This window comes from Ictalurus furcatus, chromosome 17 (assembly GCF_023375685.1).
Source record: "Ictalurus furcatus strain D&B chromosome 17, Billie_1.0, whole genome shotgun sequence".
Classification (NCBI taxonomy): Eukaryota; Metazoa; Chordata; class Actinopteri; order Siluriformes; family Ictaluridae; genus Ictalurus; species Ictalurus furcatus.
Window position 1 is genome coordinate 16,893,779 of NC_071271.1, and position 27,573 is coordinate 16,921,351.

Consider the following 27,573-nt stretch of genomic DNA (forward strand, 5'->3'; position numbering starts at 1 on the left):
ACCACTGTTAGATGCTTCCTTTATTTTTAAACATCCTGTTGTTTAATGCAGAGGTATGCTTTTTTTTCTTCCTTAACCAGCAATTGTAGTCAGCACATTTGAAATATACTATAAACAACACCAACACTGATTATTTAAAAAGTCATTATGCATATAAATGTTTTAAGTAAGCATGAGATTATTCAGGTTATGCAGGTAAATGTGATTATAAAATTCCAAGTCTTATAAATCCAAGCACAACTTGGGAAAATGACCAAATAAGCATGATATTCTCCATGGTTTAACTACTAAGCATCCATAATAACTATTTGGGTGTTTCTTTGTGGGGGGTTTTTTCTAGGAAGGCCCTGTACTCAGGTTCAAGTTCTAACCCCAGAAAGATCAGCACGTCTCATTAAAGAAGTCCTTACCACAGCATGGCCTTCCAGAGACTTTTCTGTGCAGTGGTACCCTGGTGATGAAGAGAAGAAACATCCCTTGGCATCTTGGCTGCAAATGGTTTGGAAACATCTGTATATTAATTTCGCTGATGACCTTAGTACTTTTGAAGACATGCCTTTGATTCCAAACATGCCACTGATTGATAGTGTGGAATCCTTGGAGCTCCTGCGTCTCAAGACTCCATCTCCTATCATTATTGTGAATGAAGAAGAGATCACACTTTCAGAGGACCTGCTGGAAGTCATAAATAAAGTTGGTGGGGTTGTCTTACAAAACTTGGATTCTTGTTTGCAACACCCACTTCTGAAAAATTACATCCATCCTTTATCTCCAAGCACTTTGCTACAAATTATGGACAGGTCCTCATCCCAGAGACTGGCTAGCCAAGTCTCATCCCTCACTGTCAAACAGAAGGTTGCCCTCAAAGGCTTTCTGGCTAGTCTTACAGATGTCACTGAAAAGGAGAAACGTATTATACAAGATCTTCCCATCTTTGTGAAAGTGGGGAAGTTTTCAGACAAAGGCACCCCATCCTTTACTACCCTGAAAGGAGCTAGAGCACTGCATCATAGTGCCAAGCATCCTCCAGATGTTAAACTGTCCATTAATGTAGTCGACAGCAGTGATGAGGCTACGATTCGTCTCATACGACTGTTAAATGTGGAACAGGTTACAAGCACTGAATGCCTGAAGGTAATTATTCAGGACATTGAGAGAGGTTTCTACACCAAAGAAGAAATGGATAGCATCATGCTCTGGACCCTAACTCATTTGTCATTTCTCAAAAATGAAGAAAAAGCAGTGATCACATGGCTTTCCCCTCTTAAGTTCATGTATTCGTCCTCTGGAAAACCTCTTGCAGCAATGGACTTTTTTGATCCTGAGCTGGAGATACTACAGGATCTGTTCTACATGGAGGAAAAGACAAGATTTCCACCAAATACCTACACATCATCTCCTGATATTCTTCATTCTCTAAGACAGATAGGGCTCAAGAATGAGGTGCAGCTTACTGAAAAAGATGTACTTCATGTTGCACAGAAAATTGAGGAGTTACAGGGAAGCCCTAATCCAGAGTGGGAGTTTCTTCTGAAGAAGGCAAAAACACTACTTACTATCCTGAACAAACAAACAAAGTTAGTGAAGTCTTCAGAAACTCAGGCATCTCTCCAAAAATTGAAATGGGTACCAGTCTGCAAGGACAGGCCTTTAAATTATCCTAAGTCTCTTGTCTGGAAAGGAGACTCTTGTAATATATCCTCTCTCTGTGACATGTGCAGTATATCTCATGCAGTGCTTGTTGGTTCTTCTGTAACACTGGTGGAGCGAACATCTGCTGGCATGAAAAAGGCCCTTAAGTTATCCATGGAGCCCCAAGTTGACCAAGTGCTCCAACATTTAAAAGCAGTAAATGACTGGCACAGATCCCAAGTATTTACCACAGAGGACTGGTATCAGTTCCAGCAGATCCTTTTTGAAATTTATGGCTTCATGCAAGTTCACTTAGAGGATGCAAGAGAAGCAGTGAAGTCTTTGTCCTTTGATTGGGTTTGGACCGGCAAAACATTTGCTTCCCCTGGCATCACTGTCCTAAAGCCTGTCCCAGATTTGGATCTACAACCATACTTGTACTCACTACCAAAAACCATTGCGAAGTTCCACAAACTTTTCAAATTCTGTGGTTCTGTTGATGAAATTGATCCTAACCATGTGCTCAAAGTGGTTAAAACAATCAAGAACAGAAGTGAACAAGAAATGACAACAGAAGAAAGCAAACATAATATCCTGCTCTTGATAAACATCTTACGATGGTTGTACAACAATCAAATATCAGTGGATCTTGACATGCAGGTGCCAATTCTTTGCTACAAAGATCCAAGCAAATTGGTCATGAAACCAATTCATGAATGTGCATACTGTGATATCAAAGTTGACGATTTGAATGACTTGCTTGATGATACCTCAGAGCCAATCATCCTTGTACATGACGATATTCCCATGAAAACTGCAGAGTGGTTAAGAGTTCCATGTTTGAGCACAAGACTAATAAACCCAGAGAATCTTGGCTTTGAACAGTCAGGTCAGAGGGAACCTCTAACAGTGAGAATAAAAAACATTCTAGAGGAATATCCATCTGTTGCAGATATTTTTAAAGAGCTCCTGCAAAATGCTGATGATGCAAATGCTACTGAATGCAGTTTTCTGATTGACATGAGAAAAAATCTTGATATACGCGAGAACCTGCTGGACCCTGGAATGATTGTCTGTCATGGTCCTTCTTTGTGGTCATTTAACAATGCTGTTTTCTCTGACACAGACTTCCTCAATATAACGAGACTGGGTGGATCCATGAAAAGATGTGAAGCAGACAAAGTAGGCAAATTTGGATTAGGGTTCAACTCTGTTTATCATGTGACGGACATGCCTATTATCATGAGCAGAGAATTTATGATTATGTTTGACCCAAACATCAATCACATTAGCAAACACATCAGGGACAAATCAAACCCAGGCATCAAAATCAACTGGAGTAAACAGCAGAAAAGATTAAGGAAGTTTCCTAACCAGTTCAAGCCTTTTCTTAATGTCTTCAACTGCCAGCTACCTCTGACACAAGAGTCCCCCTACAAGTATGATGGGACTCTCTTCAGACTTCCGTTCAGAACAGAGCATGAAGCAGCAGTAAGTGAAATTAGCAGTATATACTACAGCACCACTGATATATATTCTCTTGTTGATGAGTTCAGCATCTGTGGGCATCGGCTGATTCTTTTCACTCAGCATGTTGGGACAATGGTCCTGAAGTATCTGAAATCTGAAGAGTCAAATCCTGCTGCTGCACAGGATGTGGTTACAATGAACAAGAGTGTGTGGTCTTCCAAAGCGACATATGGCCCTCTTAGTATTCTGAAGTCTGCAGCCAAAGTCATGAAAAAAGTTTCAACCACCAACAAAGTACCTGCTGACATTCCTAAATCTGGAAGCATCATCAGAATTGTGGTAGAGGAGTACCACAATGTGTTCAGACGTATTCTTGATCTACAGTCACCACTTTTTAGAGGTTCAGAAGAGGATCCATCTGCATACTTTGAGATGGCAGCTAAAGGCTCTCAAACCAAGAGACTTACTGATGAAATTCCTCAGAAGGGTGTCGAAACCACAACCTGGCTCATCTCTTCGTGTATGGATGTGACTGAAGCTCTGAAGTTTTCTCTGAGTGAAAGTGGAAAACGACTAGGATTGGTGCCATGTGGAGGTATAGCAGTTCTGCTCTCGGAAGAAGAAAATCGAAAATGGACATTGCGGACAAATGCAAGCCCAATCGGAGAGGTGTTCTGTTACTTACCACTCAGAATAAAAACTGGACTACCAGTACACATAAATGGATGTTTTGCAGTTACGTCAAATCGGAAGGAAATATGGAAGACCGACACAAAAGGACAATGGAACTCCATTTTCATGAGACATGTGATTGTGCAGGCATACATGGCTGCACTAAATATGCTGCGTACTATGTCAGAAAATGGGGAACTCCTTGACTATCACTACTACGCAGCCTGGCCTGACCCTGGAGTTGTGCATGATGACTTTAACTTGATTTGCCAAGGAGTATATCAGGAAATTGCCAAAGGTCAGGATGAAGACAATGCAAAAGTCTTCTCAGATGGCAAAACCTGGGTGTCAATCAAGTACATTAGGTTTTTGGATGACGCATTGCTCTGCAAACCTGATGTTGGTCCTGCTGCCTTTAAAATATTCATGAAATATCTGAAAAAGTGTGGTTCCCAAAATCTCTGTGCTGTTGAGCTGCCAGACTGGGTCAAAGAAGGCTTTGATGATGCTGGCTGTAAAGGGAAACTGATGGAGAACACTCTCACAGAGAAACAGTTCTTCACAGATATATTTTTCCCCCATATACAAGATATAGACAAAGACCTCCGTGACCCCCTGATGCAGTATGTCCTCAATGAAAAATTGGAGGATTTTGCAACTGTCCTAAGAGACACCCCATGTATTCCTTGCTCGGGACCATCACACACTCTTGTTCTGCCATCTCGACTGATACATCCAGAAGGAAGAGTTGCTAAACTGTACAACAGTGATGATGGGCGATTTCCTGAAGGAAGTGTGAAAGACTATTTGAATCCAGTATGCTTGGTGAAGTTAGTACAGTTGGGTATGGTAAAAGATGACCTTTCTTGGGAAGACCTGACAGAACGTGCTGAATCTGTTATAGCTCTTAATGACATTGATCATACTGCTGCATGTCAAAGGAGCAGTATACTGCTTAGTTTGATTGACGAAAAACTAAAAATGAGAGACCCATGGGCAACTGAATACATTGCAAAATTACAGGACATCAGTTTCCTTCCATTCTTGACAAAGCCTGCTGGTTTTTCACTCCCCTGGTATGGAAATAATTTCCCCCAGTCTACAATGTTTTCTGCAACAGATCTTTTCACAACAGACCACCAGGACACTGTATGTTTGATGAAACCAATCCTGAATGAGAACTCCCCATCATTTAAAGGCTGTGGCCCCATGTCTCTGGCTGTGAAAGACTATCTTGGGCTGATAAAAAGGCCATCTGTTGGGTTAGTCATCAGTCAACTCAAAGAACTATCAAAATCATTTGATGGTGTCACACTATATCAAGAAAACATAACGAATGCTTGCTACAAATACCTATATGAAGAGATGTTGCAGTCCAAAGATGCTAAAGAAGAAATTATGGAGGAGCTGAAAACATTTTGCTCTATTCTAGTGGAAAACACATATGTAAATCCATCAAAAGTGGCATTTCATTTGAATTTTGATGCTGCTCCGTATCTATACCAACTTCCTAACAAGTATAGAAACAGTTGCCGTGAGCTTTTTGAAACTGTGGGGGTTCTTCCAAACTTCACTGTTGAAAACTTCTCAACTGTTCTAGAACATATCAAGAATGAATGTGGGAGAAGATGTCTCACAGAGGATAACTTCCAGCTATGTCGTAGAATTATCAGTGAAGGAATATGGAGTTTAATTAGAGACAAAAATCAGGAGTTCTGCCAAAGCAACTATGGGCAGATACTTTTACCTGATAGCAATCTCACTTTGCAACAATCCAGGTCATTGTGCTACAACGACTGCCCTTGGATAAAGGTCAGAGATACAACTGTGAAGTATTGTCATGGAGATATCCCAAGAGAGGTAGCAGTAAAATTAGGTGCCATTCCAAAACGCCACAAAGCCTTGGAAAGGTATGCTTCCAATGTCTGCTTCACCACTCTTGGAAGTGAGTTTGGGCAAAAGGAGAAACTCACCAGCCGAATCAAGAGCATACTCAATGCATACCCGTCAGAGAAGGAGATGCTGAAAGAGCTTCTTCAGAATGCAGATGATGCCAAAGCTACAGAGATATACTTCATATTCGATCCTAGGACCCATCCAACTGACAGAATATTTGATGATAAATGGGTGTCTATGCAAGGTCCATCCCTCTGTGTGTACAACAATCAACCGTTCACAGAAGATGATATCAGAGGAATCCAGAATCTTGGTCGAGGCACAAAAGAGGCAAACCCTGGCAAAACCGGACAGTATGGTATTGGATTCAATTCAGTATATCACATCACTGACTGTCCATCTTTCATTTCAAATAATGACATCCTTTGTATCTTTGACCCACATGCACGTTTTGCACCTGGAGCAACAACTGTTAGCCCAGGAAGAATGTTCAGAGATCTGGATTCTGACTTTAGGTCCCAATTTTCTGATGTCCTGAACTTATATTTGGGGAATCATTTCAAGCTGGAACGCAGCACAATGTTTCGGTTCCCTATCCGTACTGTAGAAATGGCAAAAATTTCCGAGATTAGCTCAGTACCTGCTTCAGACAGAATGGTACAAAATCTTCTGGACAAACTACGAACAGATGGTGCAGAACTACTTATGTTTTTAAACCACATGGAAAAAATTTCAATATGTGAAGTAGAATATCGGACAGGAGAATTAAAAACTCTCTATACCGTCACTGCAAAAATCACAGATGGTGATCGTTTGAAACGTAAACAGTTTCATGCCAGTGTAGTGGACAGCGTGATGAAGAAAAAGCAGCTGAACCAAATCCCAGTACAACAAATAACATACACAATGATTATAGAAGACTCCGATGGGAACTCAACATCCTGGCTGGTATGCAACAGAACAGGATTTTCTGATATGGAAAAAGTTTCAAAAAGTGTCGTGTCTGCCCACAAAAACGAGGACATAACACTCTTTCCCCGGGGTGGGGTGGCAGCATGTACTAGTCACAATTATAAGAAGGCTCATAGAGCCTTCTGTTTTCTTCCTCTTTCACTGGAGACAGGTTTACCTTTTCATGTGAATGGACATTTTGCCTTGGATTCTGCCAGAAGAAACTTGTGGAGAGATGACAATGGAGTTGGTGTAAGGAGTGACTGGAACAATAATCTAATGATGGCACTAATAGCCCCTGCTTACGTTGAGCTGCTAATTCAACTGAAACGTCGGCTGTTCCCTGGGCATGATCCCACAGTGACCGTTCTACAGGGAACACCAATTCACCAAGTCAAAGATATGTTGAGGAAGTTTTTGTTTTTCTTTCCTGTAAACAGACTGGACATTCAACCAGACTGGTACTGTTTGGTAAGGGCAATCTATCACTGTATTCATATAGACCTGAAAAGACTTCTGCCTGTTGTTAGGGCACCACATTTGGATAACACTGATATAATGCACTCAGCAATATACATTTCCTGGGTGAACACATCCACTTCAACTAAAGGCAGAGCATTCTTCGACAACTTGCTACAAGATGAGTTGCAGCATCTGAAAAACACAGAGTACAATATTACCACACGTAAATCTGTGTTAGAAAATGTCTACAGGCTAAAGGCCATGCTTCTGGATGTAGGCTTCAATTTAGTCCACAGTTGTGAGGAGACAGCCAGCCTGTACTTCTGCTTGGAAGATGCAGGTATTCCAGTCAGCTATGTGACACCAGAGGATGTCCGATCCTTCCTGTTGACCTTTTCATCCCCAGACACATCTTGTCAAGTTGGAAAACTGCCATGTCGATTGCAACAGTCCAATTATAAGCTTTTTCACAGTCTGAAGCTGCTGGTGGACTATTGCTTCAAAGACATAGAGGAAGATGGCATCAGAATAGAGGGGCTACCACTGCTTTTGACAATGGACAACATCTTGCAAGTGTTTGACTCAAAACGTCCCAAATTCCTAACAAGCCATCATGAACTTGTCTCCTCCAGGACAGAACTGTTTATGCACACACTATACATGAGATATGCCAACATTCTCTTCAAAGCAGGAGTGGCAAAGGTTTTTGACATAAGCAGCTTTGGAGATTTATTGGGATCTGTCCTACCTCGAGAGTACAGAACCAGGACCCCTGTGAAGTGGAGGGAAAACTATGCAAGTGAATCTTGGCTGAAAAGTGCATGGCATTTCATCAGTGAAAATATTGGCATCAAAGATGACTTAACAGAGGTTAAGCCAAAATTTGAGACAGCCATGGAGGCCCTTAAAGATTGGGCTCTACTACCAGGGATCAAGTTTATGGTATCAAGCAACAAGTTAATTGTGCCAGAACATGAAGCTTTGTTACCCTTCAGCCTAATGTATGCTGCCATTTTCCCGAATGGACAAAATGAAAAGGTTTATCACACCCTGATGAAAGCAGGATGCCTACAAGTTGCAGTAAACAAAATGTGTGCAAAAGAGAGTCCAATCTTGCCTTTACTGGCTCAGTACACAGCAAATATAGAAAATCCTTCAAGCATTCTGAGATCCCTTGAGTACATGATTCACGCATCAGCTTTCAAAGCAGGGAGCTTGACTGACAAAGACTGTGAAGCACTCTTGTTGTACTTTAACTCTAATTTGACTAATTTATGTCAAGATGATGTGCAAAGTCTGAAATTGCTCCCATGTTACAGAGCTGTCAGTGGACAGCATATTAGCATTGCAAACTTTGGAGCTTGTTATGTTCTGACCAAAAGCATTCCAGCAAATGACATGGAAAAATGGGCGCACACTACATCCTCAACCTTTCTAGTTGATAATCCAGAGCTGAAAGAACTCTATACATTTCTTGGGTGCAGTCCAATTGATGACCTGGAAGTCTATCTGAAGCATCTTCTTCCAAAGTTTGACATTCTCTCACATGATGCCAAAATCCAACACCTCATTTATCTGAAGGAGAGGCTATTGACAATGGAGGAGGCATGTTACATAAAGGATCAACTCTATGAAAAACTGGAGAATCTGTCATTTATTTTTGACTCAACAAGCAGACTAAAACCTGCCAAAGCCTTCTATGACCAAACTGTGAAAGTGTTTGAAGTGATGCTTCCACCAAAATCTTTCATACCTGTAGACTTCTTCAAGAAAATTGAGCAAGTATTGAAACCGAAAAATGGAACTTCACTCCTGTCTTCATGGATTACATTCCTACGCAAGATCGGTTTAAAATATATTGTGTCTCAACAACAAGTTCTCCAGTTTGCGAAAGAGGTCAGCATCAAGGCACAGACAGAGAACTGGTCTAAGGAAAAAGTTCAGACCATAGTCGATGTTCTCTTGAATCACATTTTCAATGAGAGGACAGATCTGTTTGAGGGAGTATTTCTCAAAGAACTCTCAGTGATCTCATTTTTATGTCCAGAACGTGCACCAGCAGAACTTGTCAGACTGCATCCTCAACACCAAGAAATCAATGGCACTCTTCCTCTAATTCGTTTCAATGGGTCTCAAGTTAATCCAAAATTTAAACAAACTGATGTCATGCAATTACTTTGGACATCTTGTCCTATTCTGCCAGAGAAGGCTACTCCGGCAAGCATAAATGACCAAGAGGGAAGCACCCTTTCAAGCCAAGAGCAGCTTGAACAGGTTTTGACTATGTTAAATGTAAATTCGGATCCACCATTGGAAAAGGTCATTAGCAACTGCAAAAACATTTGCAGCATCACAAATGTGGATGATGAGACAGTAAAAACAAGAAATAAAGTCTTGAGGAGAACCTATGAATTCCTTAATGCAGATAAACGGGAATTCCGTTATCAGTTGCGAGGGGTAGCATTTATTATGGTTGAAGATGGCTGGAAACTTCTAAAACCAGAGGAGGTTGTGATAAATCTAGACAATGAATCAGACTTCAAGCCATATTTATACAAACTTCCACTTGAACTTGGTACCTTTCACCAGTTGTTCAAATTATTGGGCACTGAGGACATTGTATCAACAAAACAATATGTTGAAGTTTTGTGTCGCATATACAGAAGCTCCGAAGGTAAGCAGCTTGACCCAAATGAAATGAGAACAGTAAAAAGAGCAGTTTCTGGACTTTTCAAAAGTCTCCAGAATGACCCAGTACAGATTCGCAAAGATCTAGAGACTCTCCGAGATTTTACATTTTATCTACCAAGTCATGATGGACGGCTTGCCAAGTCAAACAGTTTAGTCTTTGATGATGCACCACATTACAAGAGCAGAATACAGGGTAATGTTGGAGTGCAAATGCTTGTTGACATGAGCCAGTGCTACCTAGGCAAAGATCATTCGTTCCACACTAAGCTTATTATGTTACTTCCACAGAAATTGAGGCCCAGACTTTTGAGTAGTATCTTAGAGGAACAACTCGATGAAGCATCTCAGAAAATGTGCCAGTTTGGAGCCCTTTGCTCACTTCAGGGTCGGCTTCAGCTGCTACTTTCCTCTGAGCAGTTCATCACAGGACTAATAAGAATAATGAAGCATGAGAATGACAATGCATACATGGTAAATGAGGAAAAAGCCATACGGCTCTGCAAAGCACTTTGTGAGGGCTTGAAGGTATCCTGTTTTGAGAAGCTACAGACAACATTGCGAGTTAAAGGCTGCAGTCCAATTCCACACAGCCGGAGTGAAACGTTAGCCTTTTTGAAGCGATATGGTACATCAGTTATCCACCTCTACATTCAACATTCAGATAGCAAAGATATCAATTTTCTTCTTGCTCTTGCAATGACCCTCAAGTCTGCTACGGACAATCTGATTTCGGACACTTCCTATCTTATTGCTATGTTAGGCTGCAATGACATATACAGAATCACAGAAAAGCTAGACAATCTTGGTGTGAAGTATGACTCAACTGAACCCTCAAAGCTTGAGCTTCCCCTTCCTGGGACACCAATACCTGCAGAGATACATCATTTACTGCTAATGGACCCAATGAATGTTTTCTATCCTGGAGAGTATGTGGGTTACCTAGTTGACGCTGAAGGAGGAGATATTTTAGGGTCCTATCAGCCAACCTACACATATGCCATTATTGTTCAAGAAGTAGAAAGAGAAGAGGATGACAACCCAGGTTTTCTTGGTAAATGCTTTCAAATTGACATTGGATATAGTGAATACAAAATTGTAAGCTCCCTTGATCTATATAAATTCTCCAGACAAGATGACGGCACCAACATTCGAGATGGTGCACCAGCAACACCAACAAGCCCATCAGAGAGCTCCTCCACAGGCCCCAGAATGGCACCACCTATTTTTCCCGGCAAAGAAAATCACATACCTCCACCAAAAAAGATGTCTCCTAAAAAGATTAAGATTAATGCATTACCTGAAATTCTGAAAGAAGTTACTTCAGTTGTAGAACAGGCTTGGAAACTTCCTGAAACTGAAAGAAAGAAGATTATCAGAAGGTTGTATCTTAAGTGGCATCCAGACAAAAATGCAGAAAACCTTGATATTGCCACAGAGGTCTTCAAGCACTTACAAAATGAGATCAGCAGGATGGAGAAGCAAGCACATGCAGAGCAGAGCACAGACAGAACATCAAGGAGAACTTTCTCGGCATCGTCCACTCGTTTCCATTCAGAGAAATTCTCTTTTCAAAGGTTTTATACATCATGGAACCAAGAAGCAACAAGCCATAAATTTGAAAGGCACCAATTTAGAGATCAGTTTGCGAGTTATTCAGGAGCATCACATTCTGGCCGTTTCTTTGTGCCACCATCATTTAAGTCAGTTGGAAACCCTGTGGAGGCAAGAAGATGGCTAAGGCAAGCAAGAGCAAATTTTTCAGCTGCAAGAAATGATCTTCATAAAAATGCAAATGAGTGGGTGTGTTTCAAGTGCTACCTGGCCACTAAACTAGCATTAATAGCTGCAGACTATGCAGTTAGAGGAAAATCAGACAAAGATGTGAAACCCACAGCACTGGCACAGAAAGTGGAAGAGTACAATACTCACCTAAATGGACTGGCTAAGGATGTCAACATCTTGGAAGGTTATGGTGTTGACAGCCTCAGAACCCGCTATCCTGACCTCTTGCCCTTTCCTCAGATTCCTAACGACAGGTACACTTCAGAAGTCGCAATGAGAGTAATGGAATGTACAGCTCGAATAATTGTCAAACTAGAAGCCTTTGTGCAGCAAAAAATATGATGCATCAGAAAAATACCCGATTTTTACATCAAGAAAAACAATAGTAATGGTGGCCTTGTGCAATGAGAATAAATGGATTTGCTTTTGCTTATTTCGAGCAAAAGTGTCTATCCATCTGACAGTTATGCACAGTACCTTTAATGGTGCTAAATCCCCATGCTTATTGCATATGTTTGCTTGTATATGTCCAGACAGATGCCTGAGCCTGAAAATATTTCTGTTTCTATGACTTACTTTTTAGTGTGAAAGTTTTTGACATGCAAGTGTACATAACGCTAAAAAGGCATAGCAATATTATTCTTTTTACTATAAAGTTTGTGTTTATCTTATGTACAGAAATGAACGTGAATATGCTGCTTTTTTACTTCATGTTTTATATAAAAGTATTTTTCTTGGTACAGTCATCCAGTTGACTGTAATATCCTGTAATATGCATGCATTTGCACTGCACTTTTGAGTAAGGAGCGCTCGTTTGATTGCTGAAGTTTATTTGAGTGGAGACTTACACATGGAGTGTTGTGAATTTAATAATGGTACATTAAAAATGCAAAAACTGGCATAATTGTCCTTTGAACTCTGGGAGATGTATACATATATCTTGTAGTGTTGTCAGTTTTTAAATGCAAGATAGAAATCACCATATTGTGCATAGAAATGTATATAAGTATTTCTTAATAGACAGATAATCTAGTCCTGTAAAAACTGCACCAAACATTTTTGTTTTAACCAGACTAACATAACCCACTCTGTTAATCCTAAATTACGGCAAGGCCCGTCTTGTAGGGCCATGGTCCCACTGTTTTTTTGGGAGGGGTTTTGTATCATGGTTTTCTCAAAAGATTCCAGCATTCCAATACTTTTTCAACGTCTTTTTCGACCTTCATTAGTGATCTGATGTGGGTTGTTTTTGTTTTGTTTTGTTTTGTTTTTTGGAGGTTGAACAGTGAAAAATTGGTTGGCCAAAGCAGTTTGTAAATATATAAAGGAGAAAAATGCTTTATTTCAAAAGCAAGATTTACTTTAGTATAATCATATTGTGTTTAGTTTGGGCAACTACTCCAGCTATACATGACTGTTACTTTACTTTGCCAGCTAGTAAATAGTAAGAGTATATGATTGCATGATGTAAATAAAATTGCTTCAACTACATTGTATTCGCTGCCAAGGACAAGTGTGTTATGATTGAAAGATCCACTTCTCATTATACCCCCCTGTGCTTGTTAGAAGTGGCAACTCGTATGATGTTTGCGATATGCACTTTAAAATCATGAACAGAGGTTGGTAATGGATTGGGGAATTATAGTTTCTTTGCTTTCTTTGCAATACACTGTGGTCTATATACTTTGGTGTTGTCCCACTCACTGTGAAACACCCAATTAAAAATCTAGAGAGTTATCTTTTCTTTGTAGCTTAAGCTATATTTTGTATTGTGTTCCATGAAAGTCCATGGCAACTAAAACACTGGATTCAGCATTCACTTGTATTTTGTGATGTTCTGTCTTTATTTATTATTTTCATACCTATTTCATGCCTTATGGTAGCTTTGTATGTTTGAAATCAATCAGACACCACTGATTTTAACTCTCTCAGTGTATATTCTGACATACAGTGTATCTCTTGTTGTCAGTGCCATAGAGCTAATAAATTCCCAGAGCACCCCATGTGTGTTTCTGTCATGCAGTAGGTCTGGCAACTTTTTTATATACATCTCCCAAACAGAGCATTTGATTTAAGTATATTAGGCTTAAAGTTTCCAAACTGTAAGCTTTACTACCTAAATGATCCTCCCAGTAATGTCTCAAAGATTAAGCCATGCAACAGATGTAACATGAAACTGTGAATGGCTTATTAAATCTTTTCATTGCGCCACAATTTACATGGATAACTGTGGTAATTCCAGAGCTAATACATAGAAACAAACAAAGCATGTATTTATCTGAACCAGAATTGTTTGGTGTTTAAAAAGGGGATGCTACAATGCCTACAATCTGGAGATTACTGCCAGCATTGAATAAAATGCTAGATAACATATTTGTGGTCATGTTTGAGTCATTGTCCTAAAAGGTGCTGAAAACCCACACCTGACCAGAGAATCCAATACAACACTTTCTTAGACATGACATCAAAATCAAAGTAATTAAAAATAATGTGTGACTTCTGACTTTCCCCAGGTTGATAAGTCAAAAAGTTTAGTTTGTGGATGTGTGTCATCATTTATACCTCACTGAACTTGTAAAGTAATGGGATTTTATTTTACTCATAATATTTAAAAGAATATTTTAAGAAAACCCTTAGAAAATTCAGAACTTTTAAGGGTTATTCAGTTGTTCCTCTTGGGGGAGCCCTTAAAGCATCTATGTAGAAAGCTGCAACAGATTGTTTACCTTTCCCTTAAGTACCATTAATTATTAGATAAACCCCTAACAAAACCTTGAAGAATCTTTTTTTCTCTCTTCTAAGCATGTACCAGTAATGGTGACTTAGATTTTAAAGGGAAAATAACATTTTCAAAGGCATTTTTGACCTTAGATAGAACATTTATAATGCTATGGTCACAATACTTTCATTATACTTTGAATATAATATGAAGACAGTAAATGATCAAGTTTTAAACTATTGATTAATGCCTATTTCTTAGTCTAGACTGCCATTGGTGTCAGTATTTATGGATGTAGGCCCACCTGTACCAACATCTCCTTGTTGGTAGGAAGCATTAGATTTAAATCATGGAGAGATGGTAAGTAATTTAATATTTTGTTTTACATGCAATTACTGTAATTACTGACACATTGGTCACATGGCTTGTCATTTCAAATAATCTATATATAATCTATGTAGAGAAACCCCCCCCCCCCCCCCCATAACCATTATGGAGCAGAAATGTATAAATCTTGGCAGGCTGAGTCAACCAGAATGAAGATCAAATACTTTATTAACACAAAATACCAGTCACAAATTGTTTTTGGTACTCAAATGACAACCATAAAACCCTCTCAAAAACACATCAAATACTGCTTAATCAGTAAACTAAATACATTTTGTGGCTGGATTTCCTTGGACCATCTTCATTTTTGCAAAAACAATTTAGTCATTTACTGTTAGTTTATTTAAATCTCAACACTAAATTAATCTTGCTGTAAAAACATGATTGGGAATTAAATTTATGTGAATTAGGATATATTGCGTTAAGCCCATATTATGAAAGATAATTTTGTGCAGCTACACTTTTAAAAAAGCAAGTTGGATAGATTCATTTCGTGAGACAATAGTTTTGCTGTTGCTCTTCCTTTAACAGTAATCATATTTACTACACAAGTTTTGTTTATTGCACTAAAAAAAAATCATATTGCATAGGATGTATGCTGGTGAACAGCCCCTTTTTTGCCCAGCCTAGTTTGGTAAAAAAGAAAAAGAAAAAAAAAAAACAATAAAAGATATATTACCACTCACAATGGTATCGCAAATATTGGTGACTGAAATAGATCTATTCCAGGTACATAATGTACTCAGGCTGTAACTCTCACCACCTGAGAATGATGTGCTTCCTCTCATCTTCTGTGAAGTCATTGTAGTAGCAAGATTGTGCTATTGCACTGAATTGAAAATTCTGCAACAACAAGAGATCTCAGCAGCAGATTCAGCAGGAGATCTCCAATCAAATCATTAATCACTTGAATATCAGTCTACAGATGCTATGGACTTCAGCACTCTTGGCTCTCACTGCAGGTAGAGGAGAGACCAGCTCTGGAGAGGAACAGCTTGCCGCTGGGACAGACACACACTTCAAACATGTTGTACAGCCCCTGAGAGTCACCTGGTGATCCTGCTTCACCCTCGGGTAGCTTGGGAAGACGAATGGTCTCAGCATCTAATACCAGCTGCAACATATGTGAAAACGATGAGGACAATGGAGAATTCTTTCTATTGAAGATGAACATTTGCAAAGGTCTCTCTATTATAAATGATGGGGTCCAAAATATTCTATTTTTCACTCAATTTGTTGTCAATAATAGAATTTGTAATGGAAATTCTTGTATTAAAACCCACTGTACATATCCGAGATATGGTATCTTAGGTCAACCTTTAATTTGATGCTACTACTGAAAAAACAGCACAGACAGCCCTTTGTATTGTTACATATATAAGTACAGTAAAAAAAAAAAAAAAAAATTCCTTGCATTTCCCAGCTTATTAAAAAATGCCATGGGCTGGAAACCCTGGAGCTGAGAGTGTTAAGAGCCCTGCTTAATAACTCGATGCTGGAAGTTTGAAACTCTCAGCCTTCTGATCAGTAACCCAGTCCATTGTGCCTCCACTGCCATAATTATATTGTTGCATTACTATTGTTGTGCCAATCAGGTTGCAACCTTCATCTGAGGCTGAGACTAATGTTAAAATAAATAGGAGTTTTAAAAAATGTTACCTTTTGTTTGCTGTTTTTGTTTTTTTTGCATGTGGTTGTACTCAATACACCTACAACCAGCTACACCCCTTTATTATTCTTGTACCAGTATAGCAGATAATCAGATTGTGCTCATTAAATCAGATTATATGATATAACCAATTATTTGAATTATTTAATGTTAAATTAACTGATATGTTTAAAATGCATGAGTGTTGTGGCTGTGCACTTACAAGACCCTCAGTTGAGTGCAAAATAACATCCAGACTTGATTCAGCATCTATATTCCCTGCCATGGCTTTGATGTAAACACCTTTGGGGGCTTCCATGCTCAAAAACCGGGTTGGAGACTCCAACCTTAGAGAAACAGCAGATGTTAGAGAAAATATGAATGCAAATTTCAAACACAAGGTGGCATCAAGTCACTGAATACATAGCAAGAACATGTTATATATCAGCAATCTATTCATGGCAGATAGAGAGCTGAATATGTGAATATTGCATTTCAAGGATCTAAAAGCCCACAAATTATAAAACTGATGACAATTCATGAAATCTGGAATATTATCTTTCATACTGATCCTCATTAGCTTTCATTCATTAATGCACTTAGGTTAGGAGTTCTCTTACCGAAAAATAAAATATTCCCTTCAGCTTAGATTACTTCCAGATGACTCATGAAAGCGCTTAGTCATCATCTACCGCAAATGACTAGAATCCCAAATTAAAGTTATTCTATGTAAACTGTTCAGAACCCCACCTACTTTTAGTTGCAAAAATAGCAAACATCATTTTTAAATTCCTCCATACTTTCCACAGATTTTCTCTTTCATGCAAAACTTAAAGGTTACTCCAAGTTTAGTCAATTGTCACACTCACCTAAGGTCTCTCAGAGGCTCTGCTTTGACCAATGGTGTCTCAACAGAGTGCTCAAAAAGTGCACCTTGAGGGCCTAAACAACAAAAAAGTGTGCTGTGAAACAGCTTCTCACAATAGGATTGAGTATAAATTATGTACAACTTGGGTGCTAGAAGAAACTGTATAACCTGGGCTATTTGTAGTCCCTGCATTTCCTGCAAGAGCTCTGTAGTTTTCACTGTAGTTACTGATTAATACGGTTTAAAATTAATAATAAGCTATGACTGAACATGGAAGTTCAATTATGTTTCCATAATGTGTAGTAATTTTCATCAGTCAATAATATCTACATAAAAAAAAAAGTACAGAAACTCTGTACAGAAAGTGTCCCATGCTCAGGATTAAACAGACGCTGGAGATGTGTGGTGGTATATGATGGTAAGTGGATTGGACTCTAAACTGCCCCCTAGGCGTGAATGAGTGTGTCAGTGTGTGTGTGCATGGTGTCCAGGGTGTATTTTTGCCTCATGCCCAGTGGTCCAGAGATCCTGAGACTCTGGATTCACTGAAAGCCTGACCAGGATATAGCTCTTTACTGAAGATGAATGAATGTAAAGCACGTTGAGATTTTGGACTCAAAATGAAAAAGAGATATAAATATATAATAAAGATTACTATTAGGTCTGTGTGAGTGTTAAGGATTGCAATCTTTCCTCACTGACAGCTTAACTGTTTTTTAGAGTTTGGTACTAAAACACAGATCTATTGTGTCCTCTAGTATCACTTGTGGGTAAAAAGCACTGGTCTATAATAATGTGTGATTGATGAAACATGGGTTATGCCTGCCTGTTTAAGGTCATAGGCACGCCCAGGGCTTTTTTTCTGCTATTTAAGTTACGTAGAAAGAATAAAAGGCAAAGTAGCTCAGGGCTGTTTTGGATGGTAATATGGTATTGATGTATAATTCAGTGTAACGATGTGTCACAAAATATACGATAGATATTATTAAAGCCTGGAGCTTTTGTATTGGCTTATTCGGTGTATGAACATGACTGATGGAAGATAGGAAAGGAAAACAAAACACACTACATTGGCCTTAACATGGAGGCTTTGGATTAGCACAGAACAGTGCATGATTATGTATATAATATAGTATGGCCACTGTTGGTTATCTAGCTATATATCAACTGGATGCCTCAGTGACTTTTCATGCCTGTCAAGAGCTAGAAGTGTAAAGAGTGACCCCATACTGTAATTATTAGGCTGTCTGGGCCATCATCCACTAATTATGCTATGCAGTAAGGGTCCCTGTCTACTCAAACTGAACAGAGTGGAGGTTGTCAAGGAGAACAAAAGATATATGAATTAATGAACTTTTATAACTGTTATAATAATATGCAATCATAAAAAATAATACATGCTGTTGGATTTTTTCATTGATTATTTTCCTTAACATCTGGAAGATTCCATAAACTTGCTGATTACCGTGTGCAAGGCTTGATTCGATGTAGCATACAAAAGGAAGTCACCACCATGCTTTTTTTTTTTTAAACCAAATCTACCACTTTTTGATTCCCACTGAATTATATGCCTATTATGAATCATTTAAGTTCATTCAAACTAAATTTAAACACTCCAGAAGTCCTTGTGTTACACCAAATTACAACCGGGGCAAAGTATGTAAGAAATTACCAAAGAGTGTGTTTTGTAATAAATTAGGTAGTATAGCATATAGTGGGTAGTACTGAATAACTACAACTGCAATACAGCTTTCCCAAGAATGGAAGCTAGAAATGTTATCTACCTGTATATTATGCCAGAGCCTAACATTACAGTATATTAAATGAAATGTGTCAAAGCCATAAAAACCAGATCATTGTCAGAATTGTAATAATGTCAGAAATTAGTTTATATTTATAGTCAAATTGCAAGTGATAGCTCAAACTGGGCTTTGTTACCATGGGGAAAAACAGCTATAAACATGCATAACACACGGTTTGGATTTTCAGATGAGAAGCATAAAATAGAGGTCAGGATATGCTCCCAGCACCACAGCAGTTACTTCCTTTGTTAATATGTGAGTTTAATGTGTAATGTTGTCAGCAGTTAATATAATGGGTGATTGGGTGATCAGTGCTGACTATGATAGAGATGATCCACCACATTTAGACAGAATCATATTTAAAATTGCACGCAAAGTCACCTTCAAATTTGTGTTTCGTCAAATGAACAAAAGTACCTGTAACTCTGAGTTTTCCTGTTCCTACGATCGCTTCTTTTTCATCAGCATAAAACAGAGTCTTATCACTTGAGCTGACTGTAAAATGTTGCCCAAAGGCCTTGGCTTGTCCTGGACCTTAGAGGCAGTGACAGTAAAAAAAAAAAAAATTTATGTATGAAAAAAGAAAATTGCACCTAAACTTTTGTTTCATTAACTTAATTAAATAATATATTTTCAATTAATTTACACTGTATTGTATATTGCAAATCACAATGCATTATTGTAGTGTAATAATATCATTAATTATGTAATTTGTCCCTCATACTGTATGCTTCATTGTATTACTGTATCTATTATTCAGCTCACTAGGCTATCAGTCCAAAAACAGGCCAAATATATGTGACAAATAAATTAGAAAACTTTAGTAGTTATAAACAAGATACATGTAGAAATATACAAAAAAAAATGTTGGGACACTTTCATACCTACAGACACACTTCCAGTTACATCTCCATTGGCATTGCGGGCGTTGAGAGTCACATTATCAGTGGAGTGCACCAGCAAAGCTGAGTCCTAAAAGAAAATAGTAGCATTGTAACTGACATTTGAATTTTAGTAACTGACATTTGAATAGGTGAATTATCTGCAGAAGTTCCTGCACTGCTAAGAGGAATTTCATTACAGAAACACAGTAAAAACAGATTGAATTATTTGCATGCATAAATTAACAAACACATTCATATAATTCAAGTAATTGGAACAGTTTTAATTCCACTGATAGTTGTGAGGCTGTTTGGCTTCCCAAAGGGCGAACTCTTCAATTTGAATTAAGTGTGCTCAAAGATAAACAGAACATGCTGAAACCATAGCCTGTTAGTCACAGGAACAAACAATAAATGTTCCCAGCTGCTACAAGCCATGAACTATTTTCTAAAACCAGTGACGTGAGCAGAGAGGGAAAGAGGTGAGATTAAAGGATGTACATAATCCTCTTTCTATGTAAAGAAATGCCACAAGATGTCATTTACACCACTTTCTTTTCATGAAAAGTCTCTGGATAATTACGCCTTCACATTTTTGGGACGTTCACCCAAAATCCCATTCGCTAAGAGAAATTATCAGCAGCAAATGTCTGTACCCATCAAACACAACCATAATCACTTGAAAACACTATTTCCTGTTACAGCCATAAATGCAAAAATCTGTTTCACATGTTTATAATTAGGATATAAACTTGTCAAGCACATTTTTTTTACAAACGTATGTAAAGTGTGAAGGCTTATGATACCTCTCTGGAGTCAATCTCTTCAGCATAAAGTGGGAAAAGAAACTCAGACTCTCCCTCCAACCTAACCCCATCTTCTGTAACCTGGAGGTATCCCATGCCTTCCTGTAAAACATAAAATAGCATCTTACCTGTCTGGATAAGCATAAGCATCTTAAGCATGGATAAGCACGGAGAAGCATCTTGTCTGGATAAGTATTTCTTTGCTTAGAGTATGGTATGAAATGCATATTAATTATAATGATAAAACAGCGTTAAAAATGCTTCTTACCGTATTGAACCACATCACTCTTAGGATCCAGATTGTGAGGGCAAAATTCACCACCAGGATGATAATGAGAAGCAGGACAAACAGATAAAGGCAACGTTTCCTCCAGCCATAGATGCCAATCTTATAGATGGAGTCAGTAACTGGCGTTGGCACACCAGACTCATCTGTAGTGCTGATGTATTGTTCACGAACCATCTGCAGTGGAACATTGATGTAAAAAGAATTAGTGCATTTGTGTGTGTAGTAGGGGTGTAATGCAATGCCAAAATATGCATCTGTAGCTGTATCTGTTAGTGCTACAAATTTCCATGTCTGTAGCTGTATCTGTATATGAATTCTGGCTCTGACAGATCATTAACCTCAGCTGCATCACTCCAGTTCATAATTCTCAACTAGAAATGTGGGGCTTTTTTTTTTGTACCTGCCCACAATATATTTGAACAAATTTACTAGGATCTATTTCCCCAAAATATAAACAAACTACTATCCTCATTGAAAGCACCATGATCCTGACCAGGCAGTCACTAAGGATGAATGAATGAATTTAAAGAAAATCTAAGAATAGTGTGCCTCCTATTCATATCTGTTTAGAACACTTTATCTGTTAATTCTGAATAATGTATTCATATTTGGTTACATCCACAGCACTGAGCTATTATATAGCATTATTTACATTATATCATTACAATTTATACCAAAGCACTGTTGCATTTTCAATTCTAATTTTCTATAACATCAGCTCTGACAATAGCGCTGGCTGCAAGTCAAATAAAACACACACACACAAAAAAAATCAAAGTAAAAGCTAATTGACATATTGTGAGGTTTTATTTGAGGAGACATTTAGTTAGCATTTCTGGAAGAAGTCTCCAGTGGCAAAGCTGTTAGTCAGCGTTAAAGCTGTTCTTTAATGTATTCCAACATGCTAAAATATTCAGGACAGAGGGCTTTGGGGTTTCTCTGTCACATGACAAAGCTGTAGCTATACTATACTGAGGAAATATACAGTATTTCAGAATAAATAAAAAAGAATAAAGTGCTTCAGGATGTGCTGTTATTGCAAAATCCATTTCTCCTTGCGGCCATGTCGTACCACCCTATTTTTTATTCTTTTCCTATATGTGCACGCCCTGTTATGTTTTATTCTTTACATACTGCAGTTATGTTCTTTAGGTTATATTCAGACAGATTCTCCAGACATTGCTTCCTCTCTTACTCTAATACAACTTGTTTTACTAGTTAGATGTCTCCAAGGGCTATTTGGACTTGTGATATTGATTATTTGGTGTATGATATTTCAGGATTGGAAATAAATCGCTAAAGAAAGGCTGGGTGCCAGGTGCATGGCAGCACTTGTACAAAATCTATTTTGAAGAATTTTATTTAGCTGGCATTACCTGAAGAACCCATTTTATTCAGCAGATACTGAGGGCAGATATTGTAGATGATAATGGTTCAACAGTACATATAACTTTTAAGGGTTCCCCCAGAGAATTGACCCAAAGAACCCTTAATGTTTTTGGATTTACTCTATTTTTCTAGGATTGTGCTTGTGTTTTCTTTCCACACCTGCTTCTACAATTTTGTCTTTTTAACTTTCACAGTGGAGGTACTGGCATGGCTTGGGCTTGCATGGCTGCTTCTGGAATGGGTTTCATCAGGTGAAAAAATTGGAGGGTTTTAGACTGGCCAAGTCAAACACCAGACCTTAACACATGCATTTCACCTCTTGAAGAAGAGACTGAAGGGAGAACCCCCCAAAACAAGCAACAACTGAAAGATGCTGCAGCACACGTCTGGAAAAACACCAGAAAAGAAGTCTGCAATAGTTTGGTTATGTTACTGGGTTGTCAGCTTGATGCAAATTTTGCAAGCAAGGGATATGCAACCAAATATTAAGTGTTGTTTATTTTTTATTTATAAGACTATCTATTCCTATACTTTTGCTCACTTAAAAATTGGGTGGTTGCTTAACACATCTAGTTGTAAATATCAGGAAATGAAAGATGAAATTCTGATCTATCGTCTCATATTCATCGTTTGATCTCAAAATCAAATGTCTTCAGTGTATAGCAAAGACAAAAGAATTGGCCTTGCTGTTCCAATACTTTTGGAGGATATATATTTATGTATACATACACATACTTCCAGTCAAAGCTTTGGGCACACCTTCTCATAGAATAAATAACACATAATACGAATGGAAGTGTTAAATTAAATCTATTTTATATCTAAAATTCTTAACAGTATTCTTGATGAAGCTTTGTGCACACTTTTTATCTTCTCAACCAGCTTTATGAGGGAGCTTCTCCCAGGAGACTTCTCATTTCCCAAAAAGGCTGAGCTCCTCACTGCTTCTCCTAAGTTCTATATAAAATCTATTTGTTTCAATAAATAATTGAATTGAACAAAAACTACTTGTTTTAACAAAATGTCTTCAATGTCGTTTGTTCAAACATTTGACTGGTCTGGCATGTATGTGTTTATTATGTGTTCATGTTATATACAATGTCTCTACCCTATGTTCTCTGTGTTTTCCTGCTTCTATTGTTCTCCTAGTTTCTAGTATTCCTAGTTTATTTGTAAGCATCTTGTAGTTTCTAATTCTGTTGTGTCTAGACATTTGACCTTTTGATAACTTGTAGCTTTTGAATTATAAATTTGGATTCTCTGTTTATGATCTCTGTCTGTGTTTTGACTCAGTGCATGGATCACAACATGGGTTTTTAATAAAGAAATTCATCCTACTGACTCTGGCTCCAATTTCTTACAATAAAAACGTGGGGGTAACTATCCAGATAGTCACTGAGTCTTTTATTTCAAATAATGTTACACTAGAATCTGTTGACCTATCTAGTATACTTTATTAAAGAAATAAAACATTATGGTCTAGAATAAATTAAATTTGCAGTGTTAATGTTTCCTTTGCTACAAATTATATATATATATATATATCTATATATATATAGCAGAGATGCCAGGGAAATTATTAGGCAATTTAGCTAGTGAGTAGTGAATGATGTGCATTATTTCAAACAATGAAATTGTGTCTGATATTGAATACATGTAGTGAATCTAATTAAGTTTCATGTCATGAAAACAGAAGACTCTATTCAGAAATGCTCTATTCTTCTGTTTAGACATCTTGAGTAAATAAAAGTGGTCCATATATTGTTGTTCATATGAACTGCACATGAGAAAAAGCCTTTTTATGCACTAGGAGTGGGAGTTTAATAATTAATGACCCTCCGTTTAGTCAATAAGCCAAAAGCGTTGCTACTTTTAGTTGTCCCTACATTTTGCAAAAGATTCTGTAGAAACTTCATGACTTTTGGAAAGTTGCATTCCCTCTGCAAATCTCAATAAACACATTTTTCACCATCAGCTTTTAAACTGTGAACACATAATTTTCTTGTGACAGTAACAGATGCATTATCATTCTTCCTCCATAACAGAAATAGGTTCTTCACAACCTAAATGTTTCCAGTCTACTTTTTCCCCCCCAGTTTTACTGCTAGTAGTGATGTTTTAGAGAGGACAATAAATGCTATCAAATAAATGAGCACAAAAAATGCATTTCTGTCTGTTCTAGGCAACACAGGAAACAAATTCCACTGGCCCACTAGATATGAAATATCTCTCCTAACCAGAATCCAGGCTCTCCTCAGGATCTGTCAGACATGCTTTACATACCCGGTAATGATAAATGCTTTCTATTTCACAATACACAAAAAAGGATCTCCTCAGGGGGTGGACCATCTGCAATAAACCAACCAGTCAACCTTTTGCCAGGAAATTGTCTTCCTCTATACCATATCACAATTGTAAAAGTTTTGTAATGGGTATGAAACAGTGTTCTATGGTCTGAAATGAATGCACTGGTGTGGAAAAACAAATGAGGCAGGACTGGAACCTACAAATTTACAATGAACCTTTCCATGGCAACTTATCCAAACATCGCTTTGTTTTGGAGTTGGGGTTCTCACTTTTTCCATTTTTTCCTCAGAGCTTAACAGTTGGATACACCCCTTGTTTATGCAAATAGATCAAATCCACATTATCCAACTATCTATTGAGAATCTGAGTAGCTCCCTATGCCCTAACTTGAAGACGCTGCCAATAACATACTGCTACTAGTTCTCTGTTTCTATCCCTCAATCGTTTTTTCCATTAACATTTCCTACTCATGTGCTTTCTCCTTCTCCTTCACTCCATCATAGCTGCCAAGACAAGTACATTGTAACACCACTACACACTGTTCTTCTGAAACCACTGAGTCCTAATATTAATTGAGATTCCAGGCTTGTTGTGGTGTAAAAGCCTGACCTGATTAAATACCATGAAGGCTTGTGGAGGTTTAAATTACTCTCGTCTATATGGAGTTGTCAGAGGATTCTAGTAATGAGAAGAGAAAACTGCACTCAATAGAGAATGAGATAAGTGCTACTTGAGAGAAGCAGAGGGTAAAAAACAAGCTCCATGAAGTTTCTCCCCCCCCCCCCCCCCGGTCTAATCATGTCTGCATAACTCCACTACACTGTAATGCCACAAGCCGCTAAAAATAGGCAGTTAGACTGGTCTCCTAATGTTAAAGGAAACTAAAGTACACATAAAAAGTGTGTACTAAAGCCTAGTGAAGTGGACACGCAAGCAAACACTCACCAAGAAAACAGTCCACAATATTTTAATAAAAATTAAAAAAAAACTAAATGCACTATTCTCCATTTATTGTAATAAAGTTTTCCAGAGAAAGAAGGACAAAACAAATTAATATTTAAACACTACTTATATTCAAACACATGCATTACTAGAGATACTCAGAAAAGAAATCCAAGATAGGTATCATTTTCAGTAAAGCATTGTCGCATAAGCCAAACCAGGCAATGTAATGTTATTTTATAGCCACATTAAGTGAAAGAAGAAGAGAAAAATGGAAGCGTTGCTTACCCTTGCTACTGTGCTGTGCACTGACACACAGCCTGGCTGTCCTCTGTGCAGCGGCAGCAGCAACACAGGAATCCCTGCACTCGTCTGTCCGTCAAGCCCTCAGCAGCTGCCTCTCATAAATCTGATTCTGGATCAGCTCCAGCCAAACATGAAGAGAAGCAGCTCACCCCCACTTCCGCCTCTCAACATTCTCCTCTCCGATTTCGAATCAACTTCTCAAAGCTATACAATAGCTTGACAGAGGACCAGTTGAGTATTGTGTGCTGTCAGTATTGAGACTGTTAGTGAGTGGTTCAGTGTGTCTCCACAGGAGAGGGGAAAAGAGGGGAAAGAACAGTCAGATACATGCCCCTGTTCTGGCTCAGACACATCTGTGAGTCACTCTCTAAGCATGAGTTCTGGTTCAGCAAGTGAAGTTCGTGCATCTCTAATAAGGGTCTGATTTTCAAAACAGCTTTACTGTCTGAGAGAAGAGACAACCCATTGGGAGAGCTGGTGAATGACGAGACAGGTCATTCTAAAACTAGAGGGTATATTAATAGAAATATGTGCAATGGGGATACTACTGGCGGCTTTATGTGGGTTGTTATGCAGAGGGTGCCTTTGTGTTTTCTTTCATGCAGGAGTCTGAATTTATTTTCCCACGCACTGTCAAAATTGTTGCAGCACTTTGAAAGAACAGTTTGGTCAGATGAAAAAACATACTAGATGAGGGGAAAAGGGTACACTATGCATAAATTAACTTGTATTAATTATGACATTGATTTGAATGAAGTTAAGTTGTAATGCTGAGCACAATCATGGTAAACATAGGTAAATTCTTTTTTTTTTTTTTTTGTGGGTGGCACAATAGTGGGTAGTGTTGTCGCCCTAAAGCTTCAGGGTCCTGAGTTCAGGTTAGGGTTAGGGTTAGGTGAGTTCCTAGTCCTCCAGTCTTTCAGATCGATAAAACATGCTGGTAGGTGGATTGGTGACTCTAATTTGCCCCTTTGTGTGAATGAGAATGTGAATGGTGCCCTGTGATTAACTGGTGTCCCATCCAGGGTGTATTCCTGCCACACATTCAGTGTTCCCAGGACAGACTCAAAATTCATTACAACCCTAAAAAAAGCAGTTACTAAAAATGAATGAATGAATGATCTTTAAAGATATCAACAAGAAAATGATTTCTTTTAAGTAGCTAAGAAATTTTATGATTCCTTAGTTCCTTGGGGCAAATAATAACAATATATTTTATTATGAGCCTTTACCAGATGGTTGAGTTGGCTCATTCAAGTAAAGTACAGCAAATGTAAACATCTTAACTAGAAAGATGTGTGACCAAATGGTAGATCATTAAAGGGTTAAATGTGCAAAGGTATTATGGAAAGCAAGGACATCTCATTAAGCAATGTGAGTACACACTTGCAAGACTAAATTTATGAATGTTAGGCAAAAAATGGAACAACTGGAGAATTCAAACTGTGGTATGAATTCTGATTCTGATCATGGGACTTTGTTAAGCAGGAAGGGATATTTATTTGTCAAAGGCAGCAGTCATAGTGTGCATCCTGGGGAACCTTTTCCAGTCAAGCTGGAGGTACTGCTGTGCAATGACAAGTGGAAGCGTTTAAGACATCAATCAATAGCTGACTCTACACATTATCCACTCCTAACACCCCGACCCCCAAGCCTGGGGCAGTCGGGACAAC

At 38.3% G+C, this 27,573-nt stretch overlaps 2 protein-coding genes across 4 annotated transcripts in view; one reads left to right on the forward strand and one right to left on the reverse strand.

The window, feature by feature from the left end:
• The window catches only part of sacs (sacsin molecular chaperone), a 28,429-nt gene extending 14,221 nt beyond the window's left edge, over positions 1-14,208 (forward strand). For all 3 annotated transcript variants that reach the window (XM_053647194.1, XM_053647196.1, XM_053647195.1), the window contains one exon: positions 341-14,208. In XM_053647194.1, coding sequence (XP_053503169.1) covers positions 341-11,898 — 11,558 coding nt within the window. In that variant the 3' untranslated portion in view covers positions 11,899-14,208. The remainder of the gene's footprint in view (positions 1-340) is intronic.
• A 604-nt stretch (positions 14,209-14,812) lies between these two features.
• On the reverse strand, positions 14,813-26,192 carry sgcg (sarcoglycan, gamma). Its single transcript, XM_053647558.1, has 8 exons — positions 25,883-26,192; positions 20,936-21,130; positions 20,668-20,769; positions 19,865-19,952; positions 19,398-19,514; positions 17,180-17,252; positions 16,534-16,657; positions 14,813-15,776 (listed from the first exon to the last, which is right to left on the reverse strand). The coding sequence occupies exons 2-8, from the start codon at positions 21,128-21,130 to the stop codon at positions 15,600-15,602; spliced, it is 876 nt and encodes a 291-aa protein (XP_053503533.1). The 5' UTR covers positions 25,883-26,192; the 3' UTR covers positions 14,813-15,599.
• Positions 26,193-27,573: the final 1,381 nt, after the last annotated feature.